This window comes from Protopterus annectens, chromosome 4.part1 (genome assembly GCF_019279795.1).
Source record: "Protopterus annectens isolate FY-2018-M chromosome 4.part1, PAN1.0, whole genome shotgun sequence".
NCBI classification, from domain to species: domain Eukaryota; kingdom Metazoa; phylum Chordata; order Ceratodontiformes; family Protopteridae; genus Protopterus; species Protopterus annectens.
In genome coordinates, this window is record NC_056734.1 from 764,321,997 (window position 1) to 764,337,069 (window position 15,073).

General features: G+C 40.8%; 1 protein-coding gene across 1 annotated transcript in view; it reads left to right on the forward strand.

Annotated features, from left to right (window-relative positions):
* Positions 1-15,073, forward strand: part of LOC122801411 (extracellular calcium-sensing receptor-like) — a 140,107-nt gene that overhangs the window by 70,783 nt on the left and 54,251 nt on the right. The window contains exon 3 of the mRNA XM_044070926.1: positions 8,421-8,642. Coding sequence (XP_043926861.1) covers positions 8,421-8,642 — 222 coding nt within the window. The remainder of the gene's footprint in view (positions 1-8,420; positions 8,643-15,073) is intronic.

Below are 15,073 nucleotides of genomic sequence, written 5' to 3' on the forward strand. Positions count from 1 at the left end.
GGATGTGCCACAGAGAATACTGGGCTACACCTTTCACAAAGGTGTATTTCACACTGAATGACATCAGCAGCCTTGCCAAAGTAGGACATGTGAATTGTAGTGAGTGTGCCCAGCCTAAAAAGCATTACTCTTGACACAGACACACACACACACACACACACACACACACACACACACACACACACACACACACACACACACACTCAGTTGCCATGTCTGGGAATAGAACTCCTACCTAGCTAGTTTATTACACTACAGCAGTACGCAGTCATAGGAAACGCTACAGAGATTACTGAGCTACAGCTTTCCCAAAGATGTATTTCACAGTGAATGACATCAGCAGGCTTGCCAAAGTAGGGCATTTGAATTGTAGTGAGGGTGACTAGCCTAAAAAACATTGCTTCCTACACAGACACACACACACACACACACACACACACACACACACACACACACACACACACACACACACACACACACACACACACAGACACACACACACAATTGCCACATCTGAGATTAGAATGCCTACATAACTAGGTCATCACACTACAGTATTACACAGCTTTAGGATGTGCCACAGAGATTACTGGGACACTCCATTCCCAAAGGTGTATTTCAAAGTGGATGACCTCAGCAGGCTTGTCATAGTAGGGCTATGGGGAGGGCAGTGTGTGTGCTTGGGCCATAACCCATCCATCAAGAGGTTGACACACCACATGCGGGCATACACAGGGTTATATTCCGCAGGTACATATATACAGCTGCTAGATGACCACTTCCTTGTACAGTCATGTAGCGCAGCTAGCACTTGCACCTCATAGTTTGTAATGCTGATGGATACTGGTGGCTAATGTTTACTGTGAGTGACATTTGCACCTCATGTGGTTGTAGCCATTTGGCTGTGTGCTAGGTGGGACAGGCCTCATAATGGATATCTCCTTGTCACAGTCACTCTCTTCCACTCATCTATGTACATCTACTTTTGGATTATTATAGTGTGTTGTTATTGGATATATGTCTGTATTCCTATCCACTGTGTCTGCAAAGCATGACTGGTGCATACTGTTGAGTGTATGCACTAACATCTGCAACTGCCAGATATGTATGGTCCACTGTTGTTTGCAGACATGGGCTTCATTTGTTTAAGTGTGTCAGCATGCCCAGTATGCACTTCTGTATTGAATACATGGATCCATTCCAGGTAGTTTGTACTCCAGTGCAGACCTTTGTGTTGTACACCTACAGGTAGCAAACTGTGCTGCTTCAGCTACATGGTACTGCTGTTAGCAGAGATATTCAGTCATGTGTACTGTTATACACTGTGATGCTTTCTGTCCTCATGTACTGTCAGGTGGAAATTCTTGCTCACAGTGATGTCTTGGGGGACAAGGGTGACTGCAGCTGTGTCTGGTATTGTGGGCAGACGCCTACATATTCATGGTAAGTTATGCCATTCTACAGGGGGAGCTGCAGACACTTGCTGCTGGGTCTGTGTATCCGGTTCAGCACTTTGGTACAGTGCTGGCAGAGGATCCCATACTTGTACAGCCATCGACATGACAGTATGGCCTTATCTTGCTGTGGCAATACGTCACAGCTGTACAAATTCACACAGGTTACCCAGAGGCAGGGGCCATGAGACAGGACATTACCCCTATTGAGGTGTATGGGCAGGTATGTAGCCACCCATTTATGTGTTTGCAGCCAGGGATAGTGTGTGCACACAGCTTTGTGTTGGACCTTGCACATTCCAAGCTGCCCATGCTCCCACCCAGCTCACTATTATTCTATCCTCTTCCATACATTATGCATACATTCTCTGATACGTTCCTTAAGGTTATCACCCCATCACAGCTGTGTTTTGGTATTAGTCTACAGTTTATGCAGTGGGACATGGTGGACATGTTACTGTGGTTTGTCCACATGGCCTTGCATATGGCTTATGTGAAGTGTGCTATGTTGTTATTTGGATGTCTATGACATAACATGCATTGGCAGTATGTGTGAAACACAGGCCTTTGGCAGAAACCTGTAGGCCATTTGGTGTTGATGTGGGCCAGCTGTGGCAGGCCGTTGCATTCTGTCAGTCCTGCAGTCTCAGACCACCATACAGTATATTCCCCTGGGGTGACAGGGTAGGTGTGCTAGGTGTTCATGCCAATACCTTCTATCAGTCTTGATCAGGTGGTGAGGATGCTGGCAGGGTGCTACCTATGGCTAGGGACACACCTGCATGGGATACCTGCACTACATGTTGCATTCTTTCACTATTGCCATATACAGGTGGGGTCATATTGTACCCATTCCCCATAGCACGGATATGACCAGAGAGGTTCCTGTGGGATGTGTTTGGGTGAGTTGGGTGCATGTGTGCTATGGACACTACTTGCATCTGACACACAGATATGCATGGGGCATTCCAGTTATGCTGACATGTGTAGGTACATTAGCTGTTTCCCAATACATCAGTCCTACCTCCTTTGTGATCTGCAAGTGTTTGGGCAGACAACACCAGTATCCCCTACTACAGGACCAGATAATGTGATGCATGCCTGTATGCACAATTCCAAGGGTGTGTCTATTTCACAGTTACACAATCTATACTGTATGTCTGGGGTACTTTCCCCTGTGTACTGCTTGTATATCTAGGCCAACAGCCATGCCATGTCAATCTTTCAGATGGTGACACATGTTACCACCATATATTTATAATGGCTTACTGCTATCATGTGTCATAATGGTGGGAATTGTCTTTGGCACTGCAGTTGTGAGGACTTGGCCCTGTCATCAGCAGTAGTGGGCAATAGCCACCAGGTCATACCTTACCATGCATACATACAGACCACTCTCACACAATATGAAACATAGACCAACCTAATACACACATACCTGCATATTGTGCAAATGCTACAATCTATCCTGCTACCTTGGCCATGTCTGGGCATCTGTGCTCCACTGGTATTATACCTACACATACATGTTACTACATTTCTACATAGGGTTGTGGGGGGGCACACCTGACTGTTACGACGTGCGTACATTGGATTTGGGGGGGCACACCAGACTGTTACTACATTTCTAAATAGGGCATCTGACTGTTACTACATTTCTAAGTAGGGTTGGAGGGAGCACACATGACTATTTCTATATTTCTACACAGAATTGGGGAAGGGGGCACACCTGACTGTTAATACATTTCTACATAGGATGGGGGGGCACACCTGACTGCTTCTACATTTCTACACAGGACTGGGAGGGAACACCTGACTGTTTCTACATTTCTACACAGGATTGGGGGGGGCACACCTGACTGTTACTACATTTCTACATAAGATGGGGGCACACCTGATTGTTTCTACATCTCTACTTAGGATTGGGGGGCACACCTGACTGTTTTTACATTTTACATAGGATGGGGGGCACACCTGACTGTTTCTACATTTCTACACAGGATTGAGGGGGCACACTTGACTGTTACTACATTTCTACATGAGATGGGGGGCACACCTGACTGTTTCTACATCTCTACACAGGATTGGGGGGCACACCTGACTGTTTCTACATTTTACATAGGATGGGGGGCACACCTGACTGTTTCTACATTTCTACACAGGATTGGGGGGGGCACACCTGACTGTTTCTACATTTCTACACAGGATTGGGGGGGCACACCTGACTGTTACTACATTTCAACATAAGATCGGGGGGCACAGCTAACTGTTTCTACATCTCTACACAGGATTGGGGAGGCACACATAACTGTTTCTACATTTCTACATACGATGGGGGGTGGTACACCTGACACTTGTACACATTTGCTATGACTGTACTGGTATGTCAGGTACTCCATTTCATTCTGTATTCTAACCTATCATGCTGACTAGAGGCATATCAATGTACTACAGGTCTTAGGTTTGATTGACCTACATATTAGTTTCTGACTTCCTATCCTTCAGAACTAACATCCCACTGCCTGACCTGATGTAGTCTGTTTGTGTAGGCCTGGGGGGCAGGTTACCCATAGGCATCATTCAGAGGCCTTAGCACAGCCTTTGTTTGTGTTTGTCTACACCTGTCCTGCTGGCTGAAACTGTTGTTGGGTAAGTGAACCTCCATGACTTTCATGTGTGAGTCATATGGACACACATGTGGCCAAGCACATTTCCAGCAGTGGGTTTTGTCGCCCTGTGTAGTACTGGCTACTATGGTGACACCAGTATTTGCTACAGATCTCATGGTACCACTATAGGTGTCTACTATCTGCTGGCATACCATTCAGCCACCTGATTCCCTTGCATGCTCACATCCATACCATAGATACAGGTAACAACACATACTAATGCAATTGGTAGGTTGAGTGACTTACCTTGTGTGTGTGCCAGTATTGAGGGTGGTGCTGAAGGGCTGTCTATGTCGGATGCACATAATACACTCCCTACACATGGTTGAGCACAGGTAGTGTGATGTTTGGCATCCCTTTTACTGTATGTGCGAGTCAGAGAGAGGTGTCATTCCCAGGGTCCCTCCTGTGTCAGTGTATGTGCTATGCATTGCCTATTTGCCAAGGCCAGAGACTGGGCACACCTCCTTCTGCCTACTGGGGCAGGCTTAGGTTTTTCCTCCTCCAAGTCACTCTCTGCCTGTGCAGGCCTTGGCAATGGTGGGTGGCTGTGTGGCCCTACCCCGTGCTGTTCCTCCTGCAGCTGTTTCCGCAGGATTATATTGTGTAGCATGGTACATACGATGACAATTTGGGTACATGTAGCTGGTGAGTACTGCAAGGCTTCACCAGATGTGTCCAGGCACTGGAACCATGACTTGAGCATCCCAAACACATGCTCTATTATAAGTCTGGTCTGTGTGTGTGTGCCTCTTTATAGAGTTCTTGTTCGGGTGTGTGTGCATTTCTGATGGGTGTCATCAGCCACGGATCCAGTGCATAACCAGCATCCCCCACTAGTTGACTGTAAGGGATGTCCCCATTGGCAAATCTTTGGAACAGATGTGTCAGATGCCAGATGTGTGAATTGTGATAGCTTCCAGGGCAGCCAGCACACACATTCATTGTTATGCCTGGACATCACACATGACCTGGCAGTTGATGGAGGTGAAGCCCTTGTGGTTGATGTAGAACCTACCCCACTCACCGGGTGGTACTTTGATGCACATGGGCGTGCAGTCTATAGCACCCACTACCTCAGGGTATTCTGCTATTTGGTGGATCAGATGCATATTGCTGGTCAATGCCTCATGGGTGTTGGGGAAATATACGTGCTCACTGGCATGTGCTGACATGGCATCCAGGACTGGTGGAGTACCCTGGATGCTGATGCCTGTGAGATCCCCATCATATCTCCAGTTGGCCTTTGGAAATTACCTGTAGCTAGTATTCTTAGGCCTATACATACCTTGGTATCCACTAGGATGGGTTCCCCTCTGTTAGTTCCGTGTGTCAGGCATGGCCGGCACAGCTCAACAATTTGCTATAAGAGGTTCCAGTCTACCCTATGGCGCTCCACTATCTCCAGCTCATTTAGCCCCTGGTAGGTTATTCTGGGTCTGTACACTCTTCTCCGTCTCCTCACTGTGGGTTGGTCAACAACATTCACATCCTCTCCATCCTCAGCCTGTTCCACATGTTGTTGTATGATAGCTATTGCAGTCCCTATCATTTTGTTGTTTTGTTTGTTAAAAGTTCCCCACTTGTATACACCAGTGGTGTAGAGTATGGGAAAAACAGAGGGAAAGGTGTTTGCATAGTTTATACTAGTGTTCTGGGCTGGGCTGGTCTGCTGCCTGTGTAATTGGCTGATTCTGATACATTTCACCTGCCAGCTATGCTAGCTCTCCTAGATTACCTTCCTACTGCTGTTTTCCCTTCCCATTGCCTTCCTGTTTAAGCCGGGGGTGTGCAGCACAAACACAGTGCTCAAATGTGCACAGAGCTGCTATTTCCTGGTTTACTTTTCTTTTTCCTTTAAACCTGGTGCATGGCACGCACACCTGCTTAGGCAATATAAAGAGCGCTAGGCAGCCTCAGACACACCCCCATGCTTAGCTCTGCTAAGCTAAGGGCAAACCCGAGCCACAGGGCTCCAATCCACTTACAGTATGCCTGACACCCCCCCATAATGTCAGCTAACTCCTAGGCTTGCACCAAGCTATTCCTGCTCTTACACTGTTGAGTGCTGACTAGCATGCAGGGAAAATCTGGGATTCAGTATCATTCCCCTCATTTGCATAGGATTGCGTGCTGATGCATAGTTACATGTCCCACACTGAGCCTCCCCCCTTAGCAACCACTACTCACTGGCCATGTTGCCTTCAGTGTGCCATTGGGTATTATGGTAAAATAGTGATTTTGGTTAGAATGCTTATTTTAGTTTTTTTTTATTTTCCACCCAATCCCATTTGTGCGCCACTGCCCTACGCTTAACAGCCGAGACTGGCTAAAACAAAAATAAAAGTTGATTTTTTTATTTTTGCAAATGTTTTCCATGCTAATGGCTTTATAGCTGGCCATTGGCATGCTTTCTACATGATATCCACCCCTTTATTTGGAGCTGTCATGGTTTAGTTTTGTAATTTGTAGAAATGTACTCTGTTACTGGTGGAGTACATTTCTGCAGATTACACTAGTCCTGCACAACCGGTTTCCAGCTTCCTGGATCACAAATTCACCTCCTTTGCATGGATTTCTCCAGCAAATGGGATAATTTGTATACAGGGGCACTCGTGCACATTCCTACAGGTTATTCCTGGATCGTACGGCAGGCGTATTGCCTGCTTGAGCTCCTGCACTAGTCCTGCATGCTGTGCAGGGATTGCAGAATCCGGGGGAGTAACTATTACATTTGTAATATTTTGTAAACAACTTACAATATCTCAGCAACCACTCTAGTTACACACATACTGTCAACAGCATTTTATTCCTCTAGCTGACAGCTTTCATATGAGGCTAAGGATTTCTGTCAGTGTTACCTGGTTGTTGAAATATTTAGAAAAATATGAAAATTATGTCTGTATATATTAATATCATAAAAACAACAGTTAATATTTCTTTATCTGCATCAGATAGCGGTCAAATATCAATGCAGTTGAGTTTGTCTTTATGTAAGTTTTAAAATGAAATTGTTTAAAACCTTGTACATTACATAGTTTTAGAATTATTGATGCAAATAGGAACAAGCATTATTTGATGCCTAGCGGCGTCAGTAGGTGTTAACTGCAGATGTACCTGGAGGCGTCACTCGAATGTAATGAATTAAATATAAACTTCTTGAAATCAAAACAAGATTTACTCTGCATAAATAAATCATTAATGTTGCATGCTGAATTTTGTACATTTGCTGTGATGGCCTTATTACAGGTTTATAGGTACACAATAGGCTAAGAGCCAACAGGACCTTTATAAGTCTAGCTGTGCAATCAAACCCAGTTGTGTCCCCCTGTGTATCATGGACTTTTATTAGCAGGGGGTATGTTAGTTAGGAAGTTTGTAGAGTTTATGTGGGGGGTATGTTACTTTTGGCATTGCTGTATGCCTCTGTCTATGAGAAAAATGGAGGCAAGACCCTGGGTGAATTTGTGATTTCCCATCCATTGGTCAAGGTTATGCTTAAATAAATTTAGGGATTGAATCTGCTTCACGTAGATGGGGAGCCTGTTCTAGAGCATGGGAATCCTCTGAGACACATATCTGTCTCATCAACATGTCTTACTTATATCACAAGCAAAATTTAAATTCTAGTATCTAGTGGTTCTGATGCTGTTCATTTTGTGGATGTGCAAAGGGTCCATTGGAGCTGGATCCAAGAATGCCTTGTATGCCAAGCATAGATTGTCTTACAGTGTTTCCCTATTAAACAGTGCATCAACCAAAATTTGCAGTAAAATAAAGTGAAATATCCTTGTTTAGATTTGACTATACCATCTCACTATACAGTACTCCAGAAGAGCACTTGTTAGAGTATAAAGTTCATTGCTTAACCATTAAAATGTACATGAAATGATATTTGCTGACATACAAAATAAAGTAAAATGCTCTTGCTTTTATATGGCATTATTTTTCACTATTAGGTATTATAGAAGAGTGTTTGTCAAAGCAATAAAGGCCATATGCTGCACCCTCATTGTCTTTTTTTTCTTTCAAGTACATTATTACTTTAGTTAATACTTTACTTTAAAGAGGTTGTCCCATAATCTTTCCTCAGACACAAAAGCTGACCAATAAGAAAATTGTAGAAAAAAGAAAGAAGAGAAACAAGTTAAAGATAGTCAGAAAAGATAATTTATGCTTGACGTTTTCACCAAAGCATAGTTCAGTGCTGCTTGTTATTTTATTTTATCCAACTTTAGTAGCAAGGCAGAATTTCAATAACATCTGTATCCCTTATAATTCAATGTTTGTTTTTAAGCTGCTGTCTTTAATGAAGAAAGTTTCTTTTACAATGTCTGGAGAAGAAATTAGCTTTGATAACAATGGTGATCCAGTTGCATTCTATGATCTGATAAACTGGCAGAAAAATCCTGATGGCTCTGTTAAGTTTATGAAAACTGGTGATTATGACGCATCATTATCTGTAGGTGAAGAACTTACCATAAATACAACAATGATTAAATGGCACAGTAGTGAACAGGTAAGTCTGTCTTCTGACACATTTGTTACATGATAATGGTAGGTTTTGAGGTTGTGCATTTGTGATGGGAGCATTGGCATTAAATGTTCAAAGTAGAAGCTTTTTAATTAACTGCTTAACTACATCAGATATTAGTTCTATAACCAGCAATAGAAAAATAGATTTACATATTGATTTCTATCTGCATTTGCTTTGGAAGCCGTCAAGGTAAAAAAACCACTGTGAACTATATTTTCTTTCAGGGAACAACAAGTTTATCATATTCCATTTTAATAATACTGAAAGTGTTATGAATTTTTAAACACAGAGTTTTACTGTTTTGTATTGACTGCAGTATGTTCATCATTGCATTTTGTCTTAAGGGCAGGTTATTTAGAATGAAAGGAACATGCAAGTGTTCTGTTTCAACCTTCTTCTGGCTTTTCCCAGTTAAGGGTTGCCACAGCAGATCACCTGTCCACTCATGATTGGCAGTGGAGTTTTACAGTGTCGAGTTGCCAGCCCAGCACCAAACCTTCCACAGAAGGCACACACACACACACACACACACACACACACACACACACACACACACACACACACACACACACACACACACACACACACACCTAGGGCCAATTTATAGTTTCCAATCCACCTACAGCATGTGTCTGGGATGTGGGAGGAAACCCACGTGACCACAGGGAGGACATGCAGACTCCGCACAGAAGGCACCCCAGCCAGGGATCGAACCGGATAACCTCTTGTTGTGAAGTGGCAACACTAACTGCTGCACTACCTTGGCTGCCCGAGTGCTCTGTTTCAATACTTTCCCTTATTCCCTGTGTTTGTACAACCTCGGCGGCATCATATTTAGAGATCAAGGTATGGGGTAAACTGTTCACAGTGAGGGCTACAGAAAGCTTCTCATCAATGTATTTTCAACTTTTGTGATGATTATGCAGAAAATGTTTTGAGTTGTAACATTTTGAATGTTTGATATTTTCTTTATAATATATTGAGCCCTGATATAACAGATCTTGATATACTATCATGAACTATTCTTTTTTCACTGTCTTAAACTGAATATGGTCACGGTTAGCTTGAAAACATACTAAATTAAAGTAAGATGTCAATCTGGATAAAAGTGCTGACAAAATGAGAGTCATAGACAAGCTGCATAGCACACAGTGATAATTTGTGCAGGAAATGAACACTGGTGCATAATAGTAATGACTGATAGTCTGATGTTGTACTATACAGCAATGAGCTCAAATGGGCAACAGAAGCTATAGAAAATGAAAATGTTTAGGGAGATGTCCTGGTGATATGAACATGTGGGTATGTGAGGTGAACAAAGTCATAGCTCATAGACATATGTGGAGGACATTTTGCATTCCTGGGCACCTAACTTAAATAATAAAACATGTTATTTTCCAAGTTGAAGACAGCAATAATGCTTGGAGACTTTGGAGTAGAAGCATTGACAATGTAGCAGTGTCATGCACTTTTTAGCACCATGATGAGGCAGTGTTTTGTGCCAAAAAAAAAAAGATTACCAGCAGTGGGTGACATACCATGATTTCACTAATCAGAAGATAATAGATTATCTTATAGTAGATTTTTGACATATGTTGTCCACATAAAGAATGCATAGGAATTCATGACCTTCCTATACCACTGGAGACATAGGCTTGAATAACATTTTCTATTTTAGCTTCAGGGACTTTTTAGAGAGCACCTGGGGACACACAGGGCTCTGTGCTAGAACATTCAACAAGTTCTTCAACTTATTATTTCTACATGTGGAGGAATATATACATATATATATATCTATCTATATATATATATATATATATATATATATATATATATATATATATATATATATATATATATATATATGTATATATATTTCCTGTAGTATATATATATATATATATATATATATATATATATATATATATATATATATATATATACACACATATATATATATATATAGAGAGAGAGAGAGAGAGAGATACTACAGGAATAAGCTAAAACATTATATACCTTCTATGGCATCAAACACCTCACAAATTACATCTGTGTAGTGGCTACAGTCACAGCGATTTATGAACAGAAAGGTCTACCTCACAGCTAATGAAACATTGTCTGCCACACTAGAAGTGTCCTCAAGACCATAGTTCAGGACCAAAACAAACAAAAAAAATCTCTGTGTTGAAGCATGGAAAAAAGCCAACACATGTTGAAAAGCATTTGGACTGATCGCCTGATACAACTTGTTCAGGCTGTCTGTATAGAATAAATGAAATATCTTCTACTCATTTACTTCTCAACATGTCTAGGAATGGCAAGCAGTACTTGTATATATTTTATGTATTATGTACACACAGAGGCAGATAAAGTGTATCTTGGACAGTTTTCAGACCATCGGTCCTCAACACTTTTTGAGTGGGCCATGCATAAATGCACATGTTCTTTTGGATTCATTTTCTTGACCTAAGGACAGCTGAACTGTTGTCATTATAATTCATTAATTTCATATCCATCCATTCCTAAATACACCTCAAATGTCCAAACTATGATAAAAGATGCATAGTGAAGTGCTTAAGTCTATTTATACAAATGCATGTTAGTCCTGCAAAGCCTAAATAATGACTCTTTAACTTGATCATTACATGATAAGCTTGTCTCATCCACAGGCAGCCCCTGTACTCAGCAACCATAATCCTGCTGTTGACTGTGTACATCTCAGATGTCTGATTGTGGTAAAAAATAATATTTATGGACCCATAAATGCATATTATTCCTGCAAAGACAGACTGTTTAAACTGATCAAATGATAAGAAGGTAAGCTACTTTCATCCACAAACAACCCCACACCCAGTCAAAACTTATAACAACTTTGTTGTGTGCAAATCATATGATTGTAGTAAAAAAATACATCTTAACCTCTTACATTAAGAATTAAGACAAGCCAAGAAAATAATAAGAAAATAAAGGCCCAGAATCAGAGTTTAAACATTGCTGTGTGTGCTAAAATAAAAGTTTTTGAATTAGTATGCATTTTCTGAAGAAAATGAAGTCTGAAACTCAAATATTTGTCATTATTTATTGAGTGCAATCCTCAATTATTTGCCAGAAAACAATACATTTTATGTGGAAAGAAATTATGAGGCAAAATCAGGGTAATTTGACAAACTCAGAAAAAGTTGATGGCTACGTAATTTCAACTTTGACATAAACAGTGGATGGCCCACAAGTTTTTCAGCTTTTTTCACATGAATGCGCACTGGTTAAATGAGGGAAAATAGCCCTCACCCCCACCCAGCAGTTGTAGCCACTTTGTTGTGTACACCTTATCCATCTGTGATAAAATTAAACAGAGAAAGGGTCAGACATAGAACCAAAAAATAATGAGGAGAAAAGGGCCAAAAACTAGGGGGAGATATTACATTTTGATCTTATTTACCTAGCAAATTGCTATAACAGCAATATTTACATTGGTGTGCATTTTCTGAAGGAAATAAAGTCTGAAACTCAAATGTTTGCCATTATTCAGTGATCGCAACCCCCAGTGGTTTGCTAGAAAACCACAAACTATATGAGAAACATATCAAAATGAGGCAAAGTATAGAATATTTTGTGAAAGCAGGGGCAGCTTCAACTTGTTTCACACAAACGGCACCCAAACCTTATTTCATACAAATGTAAATTAGTCCTGTAATGCCCGACTGTAAGCTGGAAAACAACAAGATGTTAAGTTGTTCATTGGTTCATAGGTAGGTACTATGTTATTGGCCTGAGGGCCTAAGTAAGCCCAGCCAACAAGTTCCCTGGCTTACGCCACCCATTAAAGTTATTTTCCTGTGCCACTGTTGAGCAGAGCCACAGAAGTGATCCCCGGGGTGTATTTCCTATTTTCCATCCACTCATCAAGATTTTTCTTGAAGAGTGCTAATGAGGAACTTTGCTTGACATAGATGGGTAGCTTGTTCCAGAGTATGGGAAGTCTCTGGGACAGGAATCTATCCCTCCAGCATATCCTGTTTATTGTGGTGACAAGGTTTAGGTCCCTAGAGTGTGTAGCACAGAGGGATTGGGATTTCTTTAGGTGTAGCATGTCCAACAGCTCTGGGTTTGACATAGCTTTATATGTGAGGCAGAGATCACTTCGGAGTAGGCAATATACTACAGAGTAAAGCTGGAGTTTTTTGAGATGGTTAGTGTAGGGCATCTGTTTGAGGCCAGTGATCCTCTTTGTGAGGTACTTCTGTGGCCTATACCAAAAATATTAGGAAATACAAGGGCATTCTGTGTAATCAGTGGCAGTTTCAAATTTATTTCATAGACAGCATGGCCAGAGTGTAAATATTCCAATATATTTCAGAGAAATGCATATTAGCCCTTAATGCCAGACTACAAACTCACCAAATGAAGATAACAAGGGGGACTCAGCTTGTTGCTGGGGTTGGTATAATGGCTAAGGTGTTTACCTCACACTCACAAGGTACAGGGTTTGATTTTCACCTTTGAGAGGGAAAATGGCTAGGCTTAAACGACCACAAATGCAGTTAGCTTAGTACTTATCTATGAACTGAGTATAAACCTAGTTAGCCCTCCAATATCTGGCAGCCTGCCAGCATATTAAAAAAAGAAAATCATTATTAAAGTCTATTTCAAAGAAATACACTTTAGTCCCTAATGCTAGAGTTTAAAATAAGAAAAGGAAAAGGTTAACTTGCTTTCATCCGCAGCACAACTAGTTTGTAGTGGTTACCTGCCAGCATATTAAAAATAGTAAATATTCTAATTTATTTCACTCAAATAAGCATTAGCCCTTAATGCCAGGCTTTAAGCTAAGCAAATGAAGAAGTCAGTTGGCTTCCACCAACACCACAGCTATATCCCTGCTATCTGGTTGACTGCTATCATATTAAAAAAAACTTTTACCTTGTGTTACCATGACCTGCAGCTGTATGTCAGACTGGAAATCCACAACTCCAAGTATAAACATACACCATTAAAGATTTGCAGCTTTGTATTCAATGCCATACTAATGAATCATAGGAAGGCACTGAAACAATGAAGAGAAAACTGCAGTGCTTGAGAGCATCACAGCCTACAAACACTGTTTTTAAGTATAGAAATATTGCTTTATTTGAATAAATAAAGTACCTGAGCTGAATATCTTCACAGAACCATGCTGTTCATGTACAAATGGCAGGCAATGCAAGTATACAAAGGTAAACTTTTGAAGTGTTTGTCATTTAACACTTCTATTAAACTAGAAATGATTGATGGATTGTTATTTTCAGCACATACAGTAACTGAACCTGAGCTGAACATAACAAAACTTTTAAAGTAGAGTCATTTCCTTGGCTGGCTGTGTGTCCCAGATAACCGCCCAGACCGTTGCTGTTAATAAATGTATATTTTAATCCAGCTACAAAACACTACTGTGTCAGTATTTCCAATTTGTACCGGTGCAGCAAAACATCATGGTTAATAATTGAAAAGCAAAGTCTGTCAGAAAAAAAAAATACCGTGTAACGTCTTTTTACAAATGAATGTGTTCATCTGCTCATGTTATTGGACATATAACACAAGTTATGCAGATGCGTCAATTTTGGTGACAAATTAAAACCTAACAACCTATAAAATCACACTGCAAAGGCTTGTTTTAAAAACAAAAATATGCTGCATCCTATTTAGACACAGAATCTTAGCTCCAATACAACTCCGCATTTTAACTTAACATAAAGTATTAAGGCTTGTTTATCTCATGTTTGCATGCAACTACACACTAAGAAATCATAAGAGTAGGTGCTGCATGAAACTAATTTAATGAAACTGTGATGTGTGCTGCTTTGCCATACACTCTCTCTTGAACACATGTGATTGCACTGGATGCTACAAAACACAATTATTACTGTATTATAGGTGATCAGCGGTTTTTTAAACCCATTTAATTGATGTCGATGGTAGACAACAATATACTTGCAAGACAGAATCTCAGATACAAAACAATTTAAATCAATAAATAAATCTTCACATCACCTATTATGCACAATTACTTATTTCTCTAATTAAAATATGATTTTGGAGTCTCTAATTAGCTGTATGTTAGTCAAATTACTTGTTTTGCAGGCTTATTACAGTAGTTAGATCTATGCACCTCTCCCAGCAAAAAAACAAAAAAAAAAGCTACCTATCAGACAGACAACAATCTGTCCATTGGCAAAACAAACTATCTCCGCTACTTCCATACTCTATAGAAGTCCCACAAGGTTCAATATTGGGCCTGCTACTCTTCTCCATATTTACAAATAACCTTCATACACCCACCCAACATGCCACACTTAAACAATATGCAAATGACTCAACTCTCATCTGCTCCACACCATCACTCACTGCCCTACTAAAACTTACTCAGGAATCCATTA